Source organism: Ascidia mentula, chromosome 7, assembly GCF_947561715.1.
Source record: "Ascidia mentula chromosome 7, kaAscMent1.1, whole genome shotgun sequence".
In the NCBI taxonomy this organism is placed as follows: Eukaryota; Metazoa; Chordata; class Ascidiacea; order Phlebobranchia; family Ascidiidae; genus Ascidia; species Ascidia mentula.
Window position 1 is genome coordinate 3639717 of NC_138572.1, and position 19360 is coordinate 3659076.

The 19360-nt window shown below is 36.3% G+C and overlaps 2 protein-coding genes and 1 long non-coding RNA gene across 7 annotated transcripts; 1 reads left to right on the forward strand and 2 right to left on the reverse strand.

The window, feature by feature from the left end:
- Positions 1-2057: 2057 nt before the first annotated feature.
- Positions 2058-14487, forward strand: LOC145909163 (uncharacterized). Its single transcript, XR_014403112.1, has 5 exons — positions 2058-2252; positions 12657-12710; positions 12827-12939; positions 13439-13553; positions 14362-14487. It is a non-coding gene; the product is annotated as an uncharacterized LOC145909163 (long non-coding RNA).
- LOC145909162 (uncharacterized) lies at positions 2717-13378 on the reverse strand. Of its 5 annotated transcripts, none has more exons than XM_082996483.1 (24): positions 13243-13378; positions 13138-13175; positions 12219-12256; positions 12022-12082; positions 11578-11615; positions 11337-11434; positions 11077-11202; positions 10889-10999; positions 10707-10793; positions 10416-10502; positions 10032-10157; positions 9843-9953; positions 9654-9728; positions 9370-9456; positions 9079-9165; positions 8685-8810; positions 8496-8606; positions 8307-8381; positions 8024-8110; positions 7733-7819; positions 7318-7384; positions 7212-7257; positions 7098-7133; positions 6981-7029 (listed from the first exon to the last, which is right to left on the reverse strand). In XM_082996483.1, exons 1-21 carry the CDS (start codon positions 13262-13264, stop codon positions 7353-7355), a joined length of 1710 nt encoding a protein of 569 aa, XP_082852609.1. In that variant the 5' UTR covers positions 13265-13378; the 3' UTR covers positions 6981-7029; positions 7098-7133; positions 7212-7257; positions 7318-7352. The 5 variants fall into 5 exon arrangements, with proteins under 5 accessions (XP_082852613.1, XP_082852609.1, XP_082852608.1 ...); XM_082996482.1 differs by having other exon boundaries at positions 11077-11205; XM_082996484.1 differs by lacking the exons at positions 6981-7029; positions 7098-7133 and adding an exon at positions 7458-7494 and having other exon boundaries at positions 11077-11205.
- Positions 14481-19269, reverse strand: LOC145909311 (ectonucleotide pyrophosphatase/phosphodiesterase family member 7-like). Its single transcript, XM_082996705.1, has 9 exons — positions 19168-19269; positions 18915-19059; positions 18065-18213; positions 17670-17858; positions 17042-17187; positions 16553-16719; positions 16116-16234; positions 15055-15153; positions 14481-14738 (listed from the first exon to the last, which is right to left on the reverse strand). The coding sequence occupies exons 1-9, from the start codon at positions 19267-19269 to the stop codon at positions 14481-14483; spliced, it is 1374 nt and encodes a 457-aa protein (XP_082852831.1).
- Between the last annotated feature and the right edge of the window lie 91 nt (positions 19270-19360).

Genomic DNA, 19360 nt, shown 5'->3' on the forward strand with positions numbered 1-19360 from the left:
GTTTTCATTATCGTGTATTAGACTCTATTTCATCACATTAGGCAATTCCACACTTAAATTGGATGCGATATTTGTTGATAAATATATTTTGGCATATTACTGGTCAAGTGTTTGAAGCAGTGTTTCCCACCCGGTGGTACGCGACGAGATTTCAGGTGGTACGCGAGCACCTTTCCGGATATAATTCGAATTTAAAAAATAGCAAGTGATCTCCAAGTGTTTGTTACTTCATCCCCTAGGTTACTTTGTAACACTCAACTATATGTGGTACGCGTCATTTTTTCCCCTCCAAGTGGTACGCAAGCACAAAAAGGTTGGGAATCACTGGTTTAAAGGATGTAATCCTCCAGTTCAGACCATAGACCGCGGCACAAATTTGGCTTATCTAGTTTTTAAAATTGCATCGCCTCTTGAGGAAGTTGTTCGTATTGCAGCAGTTTATTGTAATTTGATTGTCCGCTTTTGCTATTCGGTTACGGTATTTGAACGTAACCTTTGCTGATAGAAGAAAATCCATAACTGTTATTGTGTGAACACTTTTTTACTGCCATGTAGAACATATATAATGCTACCACTGCCACATGCTATGAATATACATCGTTTTTTTTGCGACATTCAATACCTTTAAGTTGTCTATACACGTTCATAAGCTCTCCGGGCTTTGGTTCGACGAAACCATTCGTTCCCGTGCAGTACAAGTAATCCAACTGCTCATTACTGACGTGCTTTAATACAGATATCGTATCCTCGTGTCCACTTCAGTCACTCCGTGGTCGCTGCAACAATGCCAAATAAAACGATCTGTAACATCTTGTTTTATGTGGTAATTTCTGCAGCAATGTAAAGCCAACATACGCCGATACCTCGATATTAGTCCAAGGCCGCATATCTGTATTTCTATTAAAATAAGTTTTGTCGTCGGGAAATACCCACCTTGATATCCTCTGTCACAATGTAACAACAACAAAACAGAGCAATCAGTGATGTACAACTTTGCAGTTAAGTGAGTACACATGAAAGTTTAGTCTGCATTTACACACAAATGCTACAGAACGTTGTCAAATACCTTGCTAATATATGGTGTCAGAAGCCGATTAAGGTTGTACCTGGTAATAATGATGTCCAGTTCCTCGGACAAACCTGATGATTTCACTTTGTCCAACATATAGAAAATAGTGCGATTCACTTTCGGCAAGACATCATTTATTAGCAAGGACGACCAGGGTCCGTGCGTGTGGCATAGAGTGTCCGGCTGAAAAAATGTGTGAGCGGTTTTTTTATATTGGGTCTGGAACCATTTTACGTATTTTTACTCATCAAAAAATCGCAACATAGACTGAACAAATGTTCATTTTCAACTTTTTCGCATTTTGAAACATTGTTCAATAAAAGTGACGTCGACATTGGGTTCAAAGATATGAAAATAAAATTAGGCCTAATACCATTGCAGCCATAAGAAACAAACGTTGTAGATAACTACATAAACTTGAACCAGGAGCAATAGGCCTATAATAATATTTCTGCAGGCAGGCTAGACCTATTTGGCATGGACTTTTATAGATTCACGCCCCGACATTTATTTTCACTTTCTGCAAACCAGGGCGCTGTCGTTTGATCGTTACCGCGACGTGGTGTTTATTTACCATGTTGCCCAGACACCAATTGCATCAACATTGCGCCATCTCTGGACCAACATTGCGACATGTTGAAACATATAGGCCAACGTCACAATCTTTGGTCACACAGAATAGGCCAGCAGAGCGTAGCACGCATAGTTTGACAGCAGGAACGATAGCCTATACTCCCAAAAAACAAAAATCCGCATTTGATAAAATAGCCACGTTTCTTAAAAAAGTACATTTAAATAGCTTTTCCTCCGTTTCAAAATAGCACAAATCGAAAAATAAGAACGTTTTGGCCACCGTGTCTGTTGGTAAAAAGATTAACGGAAGACTAATCTTTGTTAAGTAAAACTTCAGCTTTTCGTTAGATTGTTCGTGAACCCACTAAACAAAATATTTTTGTTTTTTTGTGTAAATTTTTTTAATTTAGTTGATAAATGCGCATGACCAGGATGATTACCGGTAGTCCTAATTTGTTTCATAACATTTCTATGCACTTTTTTCTTGTTTGTTCTTGAAAGCAAGTGGACAGGAGGGTGGTCAGTCAATCCTTTCGGCATTGGTTGAAAAAGTGCTATAAAAAGCAACAAAGCTCGTCCTGGACACTCAACTATTTACACTGCACAAAAGGTTGGTTTTTGTAATGCATTGTTTAATTTGTCATGTAGTCTGCGTATTGTGTATTGCCGCCGAAACCTGTATGTTTGTTTCTGTTCCTGAACATATTCGTATGACGTTTTAGGTCAATTGCCATTGTTAGGTAATTCGTTTTCACATTGTGCAGTTTCCAAAGACTGTTTTACTAGGCCTATATCAATTTATGTTTTTTTACTATATATTTTTCCATCTGCTTACCAGATTGGAAAGTTTGTTATTTGCGTGGAGGATTTATTGGTTTTGTAACGTATGCTGTAATAGGTAGTGTTTGGGTTGGGCATAGAGTACGTAGATGAACCTCACTTTAAAGTTTATGGTCCTTGACCCTTAAAGGCATAAAATTCATTTATTCTGGTTTCAAACTAATTGTATAACCTTCCAATTTGTATGTACAATTTTATTCCTAACAAGTGCCAATATGAAGACACAAGGCAGGCAATGTTAACTTGCAAGCGAACAAAAGTTAGAGAGGAAATGGCTGCGCCAGCATGTAAAACAACATCGTACAACATGCATTGAAGGCAAAGCAAACTTGGGTTGATATGGTCAGACTTGGGCCAATGCCAGCAGAGACAATATACTGGAAATTACAAACAACACATGACCAATTTAGCTTTAGTGACATAACAATATGACTTTTATGCATCAATTAGTTTTGTTAATTATGAATTTGTTGCATATTCCTCCCCCACGAGCATTATAGGGACACAATAAGTGTTCAGCACAAATTTCAATAAGATACATTTCCAGAGGAGGAAATGACAATGGTAAAGAACATATATTTACACACAAACAATGTTTTTCCCATTATTGAAATTTTTCAAGTTATATACATGACAAAAAATTTTTTTGCGAATTCATTGTCTGGAAAAGAACAGATATGAAAACACGATCATACAGTTTTTTTGTAAAGGTTTTTTATTTTTAACATTTTCTTTTGGGTTTACAATATTTTTTGGCTTTTTAGTGTTTTTTTAAATAACGACGCAAGCATAAATTTCAATAAGATACATTTCCAGAGGAAGAAATGACAATGGTAAAGCACATATATTTACACAAACAATGTTCTTCCCATTATTGAAATTTTTCAGGGATGGTCAGGCCCACATTAAAAAACTTTATTTTTACCAGCCATACATTCACACCAAATTGCATTTATACATGATGTATAGCATTACCATAAGCTATTTTTCTTTAAACAAGATCCAATTAGCGATGGCACTCATGGTTACAATTTCTACAAACTGAGCCACGACACTGTGGACAAATGTATCCCCATAAGTTGATGTGGAATCGGCGATTGCAGCAAAAGAAGGTAGGGCATCTGTGTCCTCTTAGTATCTCATTCTCACACAACCCCAGGCCACATTGGACGCATCTCTCCTGGTTGTAGTTCGGCAACAATTCCTAAATGTATTGTTTGTATGCATATTAATTAGATGTTGTAGGTTTCCTAAAATCTCTACATGTAAGGTTCACAGGCTATGTATGATCAGAATATTACAACTGTAATCCCCAAATATAAAGGGCCTGTGCAGTGGGGTGATCCTGCCTTGCTATGCGAAAGCATCTGCGATCTCTACATGTATATACATATATACATCACATGTTCATTTTATTGTATTGATGTAATTATTGTTATCAAAAAGTTTTGCGAACTGTTTAGAAATGAAGCCACAATGTATTGAGTATGTTAAAGCTAAAAGAAAAACAACAATACGAAGCAAAAAAGTTTCAGTTTGTTCACTTACCCCACATGCACAGTGTATCGGTGGAGAAAGATCCACAAAAGGTTGTACACTAAAAAACACATGAGTGTTACTATACCTTGTTTGGAAAAAAATGTCATATACGAAAATTTAAAACATTATTTATGTCAAAAAATTTACTTTGAAATAGACATACCCAGGGGGTCTTTGGTGTAAACTGGTGCTCTCTTGTGGAAAACGTTGCAACACTGCAACTTCAACTGTATCCAATGTTTCCCTGCCACCAAAAGGTCGTGCTTGTCCTGCGCAGTAAAAGTTACTCTCATTTTTTATCGAAACAGAGCGATTCTTTTTTATACATAGTATTCGTTCAGAAAATTTTTATCAGAAATTTGGTTAGCTTTTACTCTTGTATTTGTCTTTTCGAGCAGTGACTATGTTTTATATTATTACCAAACTGTTCCATTTGCTGGAACCCTAGGTCATTTCTACCAACAGATGATGCAGCAATTGAACTGTCAAGTGGCTCATCTGTCGAATGATCCTCATTTTGAGTTCCTGAAATAGGAGTTTGAATCTAAATGCTTGCTTGCTGTTAAACGTACAAAAAAACTTTCAAAACCCAGTGCTACTGTTGTTTCTAGACTTTGTCGAACTGTACTTCCGGCACAAAAAGTTTTACTTGCATTTTTATGGTGTTTTGTTAACATGGTAAACTGTTGCTCCATAACCCTGAAGAAGTTTCATCCGATGACCGGTGAAACGTTGGTCACAATAAAATCTATGTAACTTTTGTGCCAGAAGGACAGTTCTTTTAAACATTTAAAACCTGGTAAAAAAACACATTCGAAAAACACAAATGTATTTACTATTCAAGCAATATAAATAATATCCTACCATTCGGTCCCAGTGGAATCTCGTTACATTGGTTCTCTTCCAATGGAAGGGTGTGCTGTTGATCATTTCCATCTGGCTCTGGGACATTGTTTTCATGGGCAACTAAGTGCCAAATATATTAATATAAACATTGTAATACCTTTAGCATTCTTACACCAATTTTGTTGAAATCTTTTAGGATTAGCAATTATGTTACATTTTTTTCGTACCACTGCTTTGCGATTGTTTTGCAGACTGTGGGAATTCTCCAATTTGGTTTTGCCCTGCAGTTGTTTGTTGACTGTTAGTTGGTGGATGCACATCCAGTTTTGGAACATTTGGTTGTGTTCCATTCTGTTGTTGCCCCTCGTCTGAAAGTATCATTTTTAAAAAAACAAACTTGGCACTGTATCTTAGTGGTAATATATGTTTCATAAATTATGCTTAAAAAAAACTTCGCAATTAATGTTTTCATAAAAAAAAATTTTTGTATTATTTGCATTTTATCTAAGGCATTTTTTTCGTACCACTGCCTTGCAATTGTTTTGCAGACTGTGGGAATTCTCTGCTTTGGTTTTGCTCCACAGTTGTTTGTTGGTGGTCAGTTGTCTGTTGCATGTTCAAATGTGGAACGTTTGTTTGGGTTCCATTCTGTTGTTGCCCCTCATCTGAAAGTATCAATTTTTTAAAAAAAACTTGGCACTGGATCTCAGCATGGACATATTGTGGCCCTGTTGCACTGGAACACAAGCACATGCCTTGCCTGACATGTTTACGCGCCACCACAGTATCAAACTATGCAGAAATAATGCATAGGGCCTACTCTCAGTTACTAAGACAGTATCACTCCTCTGGGTGGCTTAGTAATTAATGCAATTCTTGCTGGTGCCAAGTCATTTTTTAAATTGAGCAACCCACCAGTGACATTATGTATGTGCTCGCGGTGACCTTGTTCTGCCACTAAAGGTGGTTGAGGTTGTGGATTGATCTCTGGATCTGCAGCATCGTGCATACATACAACTAGAAACAACAGTAAATTTTCAATGTCATAAATATTAGTTCCAGCATTAAGGTAGCATATTTGTTGGAAGTGCTGTAAAGGCCCTTTTGGTAACAATGGCATTACCAACATTGTCCGTCTCCTACCACTTCTGTGCTCTGCTACTGGTTCTTGATCTGCTCTTTGATTCTGCTCGACAGGCGACATAATTTGTTGTCGTTGATTTTGCTGCACTTCATCTTGCTGTTGGTCATTCTCATCTTGGTCCAAACCATCAGTTTCAAAAAGCTGTGGATGACTCTAAAACATTTTAAGATTTTAGTTTTGTGAAGTATATGTTGTTGATACTTGAATATGTTTTTGGTCAGTCGGCATACAACTTGTATGCTGGGTAAATATCTGTGTTGATAGGTATACAGTAAACCTTTGTTAATCAAGTTAGATTTGAACAACAAATACATACAACATATGCAAAGTTGTGGTTTATCTGAAGGCACATGTTTCAGACTTAAGTTTTTCTTGATCAGTGGTTCTTAAGTAACCCTTTACCAACACACCCTTTGCTGTCCTTTTATGCTCTCCCCTAGTTTTTAAGTAACTATGCCAAAATAACTGTATGTTGTAAATGGAAGAAAGTGTTTTTAAACATAGGGGTAAATTTTTGCACATCAACAGGGGTGCGGCAAAAGAAAAAAGGTCAGAAGGTCGTTTGCAAGCAAATATAAGGTTACGGCATGGCCGAAAAACTGTACGTAACATGGTTTTCGTGACGAACTCAACAGGCCTTTTTCTCTACACAAACGACAAAATCTTTCTTTTTATCGTTTCTCACCAACGTGATTTTGCTTGTGTTGCATAATTGTAGGTGTGCAGCACCCCTGTACCCCCATACTCTATGCCAGTGTTTTTAATTGTTTCCACTCAGCTTTCTTAATTACTAATACAAGGTTCAATTCCAAGAAGTAGTAAACCAAAATATGACATAACAACTGGCTTGAATTGATATTGTTGAAAGATTGTGTTACTTAATAATTTAAATTTTCTTTCCAGTTCCCACTTATCGACTCATCTATCATTTTCTTCCCTGCCAGTTCTAAAACATGATGTTGAACGTACCTGGGCATCACTTGATGGGTACACAGAATCTTTCACAACGGCCACAGTCCTGAAAAATACCAAAAAAATTAATAAGATCCTAAAAATGATTCAGCAACAAAAAACATATATATTTACATTGGGGTCTGACTTGTAGAAAAAGGTTCTGGGCGGCTGCAAAAATAATGTTTGGATTGGAACTTACAAAACATTAATTTTGCTTTGCATAAAATAATAAAAACAAAACCTTACTAGTTCCGTTGTGTTGTTCGAGTGTCAAACAAGTTTTCTATTTCATCTGAACAAGAAACAAAAGCTAAAAACTTTGATCAACATACATTTTGACTGTCAAATTTACCTGACTTTGTGAGATCTTCTTCAAAAGGTCCAAAATCACTCAAAGGAGACTTGACATCCAGACACATCTGTGTGAATATGATCATGTATTTGTTTAAACAATGTCAAAGTTTCTGGCATAGTGACAGAAAAAATTATTACCCGCAACTTTTCCTTTATGAGAGAGACATCACCTGTACTTCAAGGTTATTGTAATTACGACATGTTGTTGCACTAGAACTACAACATTTTATCTGATAAACTTTGAATTTTGCGGAATATTTTGCTGATAAACCCTTTGACAAGTGCCATTGAACAGTATTTTATTTGTTGTTCTTGATCATCCAGAATCTTTGGTTTATTTGTAAAGCATATATTTAGATATTTAATGCAAACAATTATCCAAACAGAAAGTTAGCAATTGTGTAACTAGTTACTTCTGGGGTTTGGTGGCATCTTTGGTGCAGTATCCATCCCAGTTTTGAGTTGATAGGTGATTGATGTTCTGTCGACAGTGCTTTCATCTAAGTATAAATTTTTGCTACCTCGTTAAGATACAAAAACAGGAATTTCAAAGTCACCGAAGATGCTACTAATGTTGTTTAGATATTATAACGGTTACTTGGACTTTGTATTGGATATATAGTAATAATGCAAATTTTTGAACCAATTTTATTAATATTATGTTGCTGTTGCTGCCTTAATATTATGTTGCTGTTGAAAGCTACCTTCAAGAAATGTTTTTGCCAGTGGTGGTTTGCCAATCTGTGTTATTCCACCTGATGAGTTTCCAGTGTCTTGGTTTTCTTCAGTAACTACAAAGGGTTCATGAAGGTTTATATTAGTTTTCCAGTTTGCAATTTATATTATTTTGAAACAATATAGATCCCAGTTCTGCTGTGTTTTACTGGGTATCGGATGGTAGCCTTTTTGAAAGTAATGTAAACCTTCTCAATACTTTAAAACCTATATTTAATGTATTAAATATGTTATATTTGGTAAAAAAAGTACCTTCTAGGGCAATTTCTGGCAAAGGTCCGTCTTTCTGAGTTGTACCATCTGGCAAGGTTTCCCTGTTACAGCTTTCTGTAGCATTTGTAATAGATTATCTTTATTTTGTGGTTTGTTTTGAATGGTTTACAGAATGTGTTATTTAAGATCAGATTTAACATTAGAGCAAATGTATCTTGCAGAAATAACCTGAAGAAACTTCCATTTTGTTTGTTTGTGCTGTAGCCTGATTACCATCTTCTGTTGGTAATTCAGTTGGACTGAACGGTTTATTCATTGTTTGATCCACTAAAGACACTTCTGTAATAAAAATAGGGAAAAATGAAGACATGAAGTGTATGTTTACATAAGCTTTCAGAAATTCTAAAGGTAAAGTACCTGAAGGTGGCATGTTAAATGTTTCTTTGTCCACATTGCTGTGGTGTTGCATTGCATTTTTAGCAGCTGCAAACCCAATTTTTCTGACAGTTCCTACTCGTACTTCAGTGTCCTCAAATTGTACACCTGCATGTTAAAAGGTATGATTTGCACATGATTCCTACACACATAAAATTGGTGCATATATATATATATATATGTATATATGTGTGTGTGTTAATCTACGGCCATTATATACAAACATTTGGTAAATTTTTAGTTAGTGCCATTGAACAGTATTTTATTTGTTGTTCTTGATCATCCAGAATCTTTGGTTTATTTGTAAAGCATATTTTTAGATATTTAATGCAAACAATTATCCAAACAGAAAGTTAGCAATTGTGTAACTAGTTACTTCTGGGGTTTGGTGGCATCTTTGGTGCAGTATCCATCCCAGTTTTGAGTTGATAGGTGATTGATGTTCTGTCGACAGTGCTTTCATCTAAGTATAAATTTTTGCTACCTCGTTAAGATACAAAAACAGGAATTTCAAAGTCACCGAAGGTGCTACTCATGTTGTTTAGATATTATAACGGTTACTTGGACTTTGTATTGGATATATAGTAATAATGCAAATTTTTGAACCAATTTTATTAATATTATGTTGCTGTTGCTGCCTTAATATTATGTTGCTGTTGAAAGCTACCTTCAAGAAACGCTTTTGCCAGTGGTGGTTTGCCAATCTGTGTTATTCCACCTGATGAGTTTCCAGTGTCTTGGTTTTCTTCAGCAACTACAAAGGGTTCATGAAGGTTTATATTAGTTTTCCAGTTTGCAAGTTATATTATTTTGAAACAATATAGATCCCAGTTCTGCTGTGTTTTACTGGGTATCGGATGGTAGCCTTTTTGAAAGTAATGTAAACCTTCTCAATACTTTAAAACCTATATTTAATGTATTAAATATGTTATATTTGGTAAAAAAAAGTACCTTCTAGGGCAATTTCTGGCAAAGGTCCGTCTTTCTGAGTTGTACCATCTGGCAAGGTTTCCCTGTTACAGCTTTCTGTAGCATTTGTAATAGATTATCTTTATTTTGTGGTTTGTTTTGAATGGTTTACAGAATGTGTTATTTAAGATCAGATTTAACATTAGAGCAAATGTATCTTGCAGAAATAACCTGAAGAAACTTCCATTTTGTTTGTTTGTGCTGTAGCCTGATTACCATCTTCTGTTGGTAATTCAGTTGGACTGAACAGTTTATTCATTGTTTGATCCACTAAAGACACCTCTGTAATAAAAATAGGGAAAAATGAAGACATGAAGTGTATGTTTACATAAGCTTTTAGAAATTCTAAAGGTAAAGTACCTGAAGGTGGCATGTTAAATGTTTCTTTGTCCACATTGCTGTGGTGTTGCATTGCATTTTTAGCAGCTGCAAACCCAATTTTTCTGACAGTTCCTACTCGTACTTCAGTGTCCTCAAATTGTACACCTGCATGTTAAAAGGTATGATTTGTACATGATTCCTACACACATAAAATTGGTGCATATATATGTATATATGTGTGTGTGTTAATCTACGGCCATTATATACAAACATTTGGTAAATTTTTAGTTAGTGCCATTGAACAGTATTTTATTTGTTGTTCTTGATCATCCAGAATCTTTGGTTTATTTGTAAAGCATATATTTAGATATTTAATGCAAACAATTATCCAAACAGAAAGTTAGCAATTGTGTAACTAGTTACTTCTGGGGTTTGGTGGCATCTTTGGTGCAGTATCCATCCCAGTTTTGAGTTGATAGGTGATTGATGTTCTGTCGACAGTGCTTTCATCTAAGTATAAATTTTTGCTACCTCGTTAAGATACAAAAACAGGAATTTCAAAGTCACCGAAGGTGCTACTCATGTTGTTTAGATATTATAACGGTTACTTGGACTTTGTATTGGATATATAGTAATAATGCAAATTTTTGAACCAATTTTATTAATATTATGTTGCTGTTGCTGCCTTAATATTATGTTGCTGTTGAAAGCTACCTTCAAGAAACGTTTTTGCCAGTGGTGGTTTGCCAATCTGTGTTATTCCACCTGATGAGTTTCCAGTGTCTTGGTTTTCTTCAGCAACTACAAAGGGTTCATGAAGGTTTATATTAGTTTTCCAGAATGTGTTATTTAAGATCAGATTTAACATTAGAGCAAATGTATCTTGCAGAAATAACCTGAAGAAACTTCCATTTTGTTTGTTTGTGCTGTAGCCTGATTACCATCTTCTGTTGGTAATTCAGTTGGACTGAACGGTTTATTCATTGTTTGATCCTCTAAAGACACCTCTGTAATAAAAATAGGAAAAATGAAGACATTAAGTGTATGTTTACATAAGCTTTTAGAAATTCTAAAGGTAAAGTACCTGAAGGTGGCATGTTAAATGTTTCTTTGTCCACATTGCTGTGGTGTTGCATTGCATTTTTAGCTGCTGCAAGCCCAATATTTCTGAAATTTCCTACTCGTACTTCAGTGTCCTCAAACTGTACACCTGCTTGTTAAAAGGTATGTTTTGTACATGATTCCTACACACATAAAATTGGTATATGTGTGTTAATCTACAACCATTATATACAGACATTTGGTAAATGTTTAGTTCATTGAGCATGTCCAATAGCATATTACTTGTTGAAGGAACGTCTTCCACATTTTCACATTGTTTGGGGCTGGACGTTGTTGCACTCATACAATGCACATCATGGTTCAATCCCCAGTGTAGGTTTCTGTTCAGATTAAAATTTTCATGTTTATATAGAACTGGCGTTGCCTATCTTGAATGAATAAGGTCATGCAGCATCTGATCTATCTAGGTTTTAAGCTAACATGACAATATGTGTAATGTAAAGTAAACACAATAAAAACTTACTTGCTTTGGTTGCTTTGCTTTAACTTGCTGTCATCAACCTTCAAGCACACTCACAATATATATATAACAGAGAATGTCAACTTAAGTGTGTATCCTAAAAACTACTAATAAAATTTTGTGTAATCAGGAGAATATTATGTTTTTATTATGCAGTATTTTGGCCGAACTTTCTACATAGTAATTTTTATGTGTTTAATGTTTACGTTAACTGACATTACATACCTGAAGCAAGCACTACGGCAAAAACTCGCATTGAGTGTTCCATAACGTTACACAATTGCGCAAGCCAGGAAGCCACCGTTCATGTGACAATTTGGGCCAACACTGGTGTTTCTGTTTTGCGTTTCTCGACCACAATTAACCTTAGTTTACACATGAAAATCAGGTAATTCCCAAAAAAATTTGGATACCCCTTTAAAAAATCCTGGATATGCCTATACATACCTCGCAACTATATGGATCTTGTTGTTCACATAATGAAAATGGAGCTGTCCCGGAAGAGCTCCTAGTATGTGTAAATAGTTATGGATTAAAAAGAGCAAAGTTTTCAAAACCGTTTTCAATCAAAAAATTTAACAAATGCAGTTTGGGGCTTCCAAATTAAAACAGGCACACAGGCAAAGTTAAATTTACATGAGTACCTGATGCGCAATACATTCCTCACATCGCTGGCTGTATTCTGCAAAAAAAATTACCATTACTTGAGATATTGAGATGTGTCTAAATTTTATACAATTTGACACAATACAAAACCAACAAAACATTACATTTACATGCAACCATCATTTTACAACAATAAAGCAAAAGCTTAATGTTTTGTTTCTGATGAATCAAGATATATATTAAGTTGTTATATATTACACTGGCCCATGATTTTGTTTTATACCTTATTTTTAGAATTTTCTGTATTGTTTTTGTTTGTTGGCACTTGATGAAAACAGCAATTTTATATTGCCAAAATATACTTTCACTTAATTATGTGGAGTGGCCATGTTAATTGTAAAGATTCATTTATTAATGTTGAATTGATTGATCAAAACGATGAAATGTAAAATAATCCCTTTAATTGTGTTTTGTAGGTAGCTATATGCAATTAAAAAGGTCATGAAAGTGTTTATTTTCAACATTCACAGGTTTGTAAACTCAATCTTATGTGCAATTTCTGCACTATAACAGTGAAATCAATAAAGACCATGACAAGTTGTCTCCAAATAAGATAGTTTCATAATTAACACCAAATTGTTTTCAGGTGCAATTATGCAACAAGCAACGAGGTGAAACAACATTATTTTGTGACACCAATCAAAACCTGTATAAAGACTTTCTTCTACTGTCCAAATTCCGCATACAATAATACTAAAAGTAAGTATTGTAAGATATACTACTGTCAACATTGTTATGTTTCATATGAGGCAAGAACATGCCATCATATGAATGGACCAGTCTCTTTATTTTCAGAATTACGAGCAAATCCGTAAACAGTGTTCCATTATTGTAGCTTTGTTTTTGCTAAAGATTAGGGCTGTTATGTCTGTAAAAGTTTTTATAAAACATACTTACGTCTTCATCATCATCATCAGAGCAACTGTTCGTACGTTCTAAATGGATGTAAATTCATATTACACATAAATAGTTTGTTTACTTAACAATGACCGAAGTTCTTACTTTTTTCTTTATTTCCTTCCATTTCTGAAAGACCAGTTTCACAAAAGCTTTTTTGCAGTAAATCTCAAGAAAATTGAGACGAAAATAGTAATAAAAACTACTATAATCCTACGACTCTTGCCTTTTGCAACTTACTGTCAAAATACAAATTTTGAAGCTTTAGTAATGTTTATCATATTTCTTTAATATTGTTAAGGTAACCAAAGCCCACAGTATAAACGCTGGAGACCACAAGGAATCTCTATGCAGCCAGTAAGGATGGAAGTTTATGGCGTCTCACTCACCAAAAGGCCAATTCGTCTTTATAACAGGTATATACCAAACATTATTTTTGTGGTATCAGAAAGTTTTGTCAAAGAATAAATAAAAACACACTGCACAAATCGCATAATTGCATTGCCATTCCAAAACCATGTGTAAGTCCTAAAAAGAAACACCTGATGTAGGTATGGCGCAATCCCCTGGTCATGTGATTCAGTGGTTCATGGGTCAAATGCAGGTGGAAAAATTTTTTTTCAATTTTTATGGGATAAAAATTGACCACAAAGAGTAAGCCCAATTTTTTTATTTCAATACCCCCAGAAGTTCGAATCTTGCTCACAAACCTATCGTTTATCCCAAGTCATGTGATCGTGCGTCAGTGACGCTGCGTCACGATACTGATCTGATAAAACTCGATTTTTTTTCAATGTTAGGGGTGTTAAATCCAATCACAAGCAGAATACCTAACAATGTGAACGAAGGTTAAATATTCTCTCTGTCGTTTTTTATAATTGTAAGATCCACCATGGTATGTTGTCAGTGAACAAAGAGCACATGTTTTAAAAAAAAATCGTGTTGAAATCTAAAAAATATTTCCTAATGGACTCTGGGCGACGTTTGATAGATGCGATAGTATGAAAATGGCAGAAACTCCACCTGCGTTGATAGGGTGGCAATATAAAACGTGTTTCAACAGCAACGCAACCGAACACATGTTAGCGATATCAAGAAAAAAAAACTTGTTTGTGGGCATCGAAATGTAAATATGAATCAGGACGCATAAACACGTGCACATATAAATCTTCTTTACACATTTTCTTCCTTGTAATCGTATGTTTTTGTTCCTTTAAATCACAGATAGCCACGTCATTGTTCTATTTGATCAATGCATAGTTCAACGCCTTAGGAGCCGGAATTTCTTCCTTGTTTAAAGCATTTCGTACGCAGCAATTCTTAGGATTATTTCGATGGTTTGGTCACACGGATTTTTTAATGGGGTTAGGAGTAGATCTGGCAGCAGAAACTTGTTTAAATTGCCACACAACAAAACACAACCCCAGAAAAGATAACGCCATAAGTACAACTGGTGTTATATCTTGCGCATCAACGGCTTGAACGAGTGTTGGTGCAAGGACATCCAATGAACCGTTGTTAGGCGCGGGGGTCAGTCCAAGGAGGTATGACATCAAGGAGTAAACATGTATGGAGTCAAATCCATCCACTGTCAGGTTTTTCTTGAGGAAAACACATATGGTTTGCAGACGATGTAGCGCATGGGATTTGGACTCTATGGTCGCTAAAATCGCTTGTAATATTTAGTAGAATGACGCATGGTTGCTTTAGGCAATATTTAAAGACATTTAATTTACTGAGGCACATCTCTGCAAAAAAAACTTTTATGTTTGTCATAGGTCGATTGTAAACTTGATGCAAGCAATTTGTTGCTCGAGGGTTCGAGTCCCGGTGGGGTTTGAACAAAATGCGCAATCACAGGTAACTTCGTATTGCGTGCATGTTGCAGCCCTTGTTATTCTATCTCGTCTAACCAACCTTAAATGAGGGCCCGATACTGAAGTAGATTCCGTACATGTCGGTTATATTATTGTCGTAACCGTGTTGACCCTTTTCGTCATGAAACCCTGGAAACATCTGAAACATAACGCAAAGTATGTTGTACGTTTTGAAAGCTGTTGCGATTCATATGGATGTTTCTGTTGTTATTCAGACGCAATATGGGAAAAATCTGCAGTGTCGCTAAAAATGTTTTCATTATCGTGTATTAAACTCTATTTCATCACATTAGGCAATTCCACACTTAAATTGGATGCGATATTTGTTAATAAATATATTTTGGCATATTACTGGTCAAGTGTTTTAAGCAGTGTTTTCCAACCGGTGGTACGCATACCACTACAGTGGTAGGCGACGACATTTTAGGTGGTACGCGAGCACCTTTCCGGATATAATTCGAATTTAAAAAATAGTAAGTGATCTTAAAATGTTTGTTACTTCATCCCCTAGGTTACTTTGCCACACTCAACTAGGTGAAACGCGTCGAAATTGTTTTACCTCCAAGTGGTACGCAATCACAAAAAGATTGGGAATCTCTGGTTTAAAGGATGTAATCCCCCAGTTCGGACCATAGACCGCGGCCCAAATTCGGCTTATCTAGTTTTTAAATTTGCCCCGCCATGGTTTGGTATAAAATTGCATCGCCTCTTGAGAAAGTTGTTCATATTGCAGCAGTATAGTGTAATTTGATTGTCCGTTTTTGCTATTCGGTTACGGTATTTAAACGTAACTTTTTGTGATAGAAGGAAGTCCATAACCGTTATTGTGTTTTCTCTACCTCGTAGCAAATAACCTGCGTCATCGCACACGTTCGTGCGGCTTCTGGTTTTTAAATACCGTTTTTGTATTATGCAATGATCCTAAACCTGGACTGTTTCCTGGACGGAAATATTCATTAATGGCTTTGCATTTTCAGATGTTTGGCCGCATGCAGAGGGATATCAACAACTGATAAGACCCATTACTGTAGTCAACCCTTCTCGTAGGACGAATTTCGCTAATTGTTGAATAGATGTAAGCAATATGTTGATGTAACTTGCCTCGTAAAGTTTGTATCCCTTGTGTGCCAGAAGGAATATTGACGTCACTCTTTCTTGGTTGAAATGCCACCTTTCCGGCATTTCGTCTTTCAGGTAAACGTCCATCTTTAAATTTGCATCTGAAATTTGGTATTTTAAAGCTTAGTTGCTGATCATATTAAGCGATTCCAAAGACAACTGTGTTTATCATTAGTGTTGCTGTTAAATATACACAGCATATTAACATGTCCCGCATTTAACTTTAAGTAGTAAACTCCCAAGTTTCCTGCACCTATGAAATTTGTTTCAAATACTATAATGGATCAATTCTATTTCACCATTGATTAAATTTACGAGTCATGTTGAAGAAAGTTTACCAATATTTGTCTTGTAGAACATATATTATGCTACTACTGCCACAGGCTATGAATTTACATCGTTTTTGCGACATTCAATACCTTTAAGTTGTCTATACACATTCATAAGCTCTCCGGGCTTTGGTTCGACGAAACCATTCGTTCCCATGCAGTACAAGTAATCCAACTGCTCAATACTGACGTGCTTTAACACAGATATCGTATCCTCGTCTTTTATGCTCGTGTCCACTTCAGTCACTCCGTGGTCGCTGCAACAATGCCAAATAAATTGATCTGGAACATCTTTTTTTGCGTGGTAATTTCTGCAGCAATGTAAAGCCAACAAACGCTGGCACCTCATATTAGTCCAATGTCGCATATCTGTATTTCTATTATAATAAGTTTCGTCGACGGGAAATACCCACCATGCAATCCTTTGTCACAGACTCAATGTAACAATAACAAAACAGAGCAATTAGTAATGCATAACTTTACAGTTGAGTGAGCACACATGAAAGTTTAGTCGAATACTTTGCAATAAATATATGGTGTCAGAATCTATAGTATATATATATACATAAGGTTGTATACCTGGTAATAATGATGTCAAGTTCGTCGGACAAACCCGATGATTTCACTTTGTCCAACATATAGAAAATGGTGCGATTCACCTTCGGCAAAACATCATTTATTACCAAGGACGACCAAGGTCCGTGCGTGTGACATTGATTGTCCGGCTGAAAAAAATGTGTGAGCAGTTTTTTTATGGTTTCTTGGGGATTGGGTCTGGAGCCATTTTACGTATTTTTACTCATCAACATAGACGGAACTAATTCTGAGGAAGTAAGTCTTGTCTTTGGCAGTTATCGATAAATCAACGCGATTTTCGAGTCCATCGAGCGCAGGAAATTGATTTATTTACTTAACCGTCTGCCGTGGGACCAATCAAGTTTGACGCGAGTTAATTTAAAGTCATAAAACCTGCCTGTGCCAACTAGATTGCTTCATTAATACACATCACAGAGTAAGTTGTTGTCACACAAAAGAAGACAATGCCTATCGAAGGGCATGACTCTCAGATTAATGAGCAAGTGTAACTAAGTTACAATACAAAACCCTAATTTTGTCCAAAAAAGTTGTCTAGGGAAGTTATCAACATGTTATTCAGTGTCCAGTGGAAATAGGCCCTTGATATTTTCTTTTGAAACGCAAAACCTACATGTGCGAAGTAAGCCACCACCAGGTCAAGATCGTGCTCTGTGAACCATGACAGAAATTCATCCACGTGACCTCGCCAGTCTTCTTCTCCGTTCGCTATTTCTTCCGTCATAAGTCGTCGAAAAGTCGCAGTGCGACCTCCAATTTTTGCGTAGCTGCCCGGATAATGGTGTGCTCCACTTTTTAAACCCTGGCCGCAGTCAAATAAGTTATGATGGATATCGTAAAATTGCCTGTAAACATCTGTTATGCCAAGTTCAACATGGTGCTATAAAATGAGATTCTATAGGGAGGCCTTTTTGAACATTTCACTGTTCTACAGCATGGTGCTATTTAAGTGATTTGTGGGCAAAAGTATTTTCAGCGCATCAAATGCAAACTCTACATTTGCCTAACCTGTTTAACAGCTGTTATCCAAATAGGTTCACCACCGTTGTCCCACCAATAATCTGTTTTATACGTTGGAAAATAGTCATGACCGGGCGGAGGCTCACTCGTATTCATCATGCAGTTTGTGATAACTCCGTGTGATTCGACGTACAGACCTACAGGAAATCGGATACAAGCACATTTCATGCAAAGGAGTTCTAAAGTTTTTGCTATCTTGTCCCCAAAAGTGTATTTGTTCGTAAATAAACGATCATATTCGCTCACGGCCACAAGGGAGGTACTATGTGCAGTGATTCCCAACCTTTTTGAGGTTGCGTACCACTTGGAGGTAAAACAATTTCGACCCGTACCACGTAGTTCAGTGTTACAAAGTAACCTAGGGGATGAAGTAACAAATATTTCGAAATCACTTACGATTTCTTAAATTCGCAAATTACGAAATGGTGCACGCGTACGACCTGGAATGCCGTCGCCTACCACTAGGGTACGCATACCACCGGTTGGGAATTAGTGCATCCAGGTCATGCTGTTATGTCACTGGCACAAAGTTTGTTGTTGTTTTATGTGTTATTTGTTATGTGTAATTTGCCTAAATTTCGTGATGGGGGGAATCATCGACCATCACTCTTTGTGATATATTTGGATGCCCGACAAGGGAGGACCGATTCTTCGGTACCACCTGGTAAACGGACTGATTACAAATATATTCAGCTACAGCTAAAATGATAGCCCAGCTTCTTTCGTCGTTACGTCGCATCTTTGCATCTGCTGTTGGTGCTAATCACTCATGTAGAACGCGTGAACAAAAAAAAGCTTTTGCGAAATGTCAGCAAAACTGTCAACACTAATTCGTTACCTGTAGCCAAAGTTGTGTGGCATGGTCCTGTGTAAGTTGGAAAGGGAGGTCTAATGTACTTTGCTCGGACACCGTTTTCTTGCAAATACTTGAAGGCGGAAATTTGACCTTCCTGCCCGGCATAATCATGTCTGATAAAACCTTGCTTAATTAATAATATATATCGTTGCATAACATGAGGGGTTATACAGTTATTTCGAAAACCCGAGTCGCGCGTTTTAATACAATGGTTTGATGGTAAGTATAATTTTACTTCCAAACAGTCGCGTACATCATTTCCTTTCCGCCACGTTTCCTGCTGTTTTATTCTCAAAAACATGCAAGATGGCATGACGCCAGTTTTGTACATCACCATTTTACTGTTTTCTAATGTTTTGCCCGCGAAAAACAGTATCTTAAACCACAACTTGAGAGGTTTTTACGTTTTAAAAGTTTATTCGTTTGCG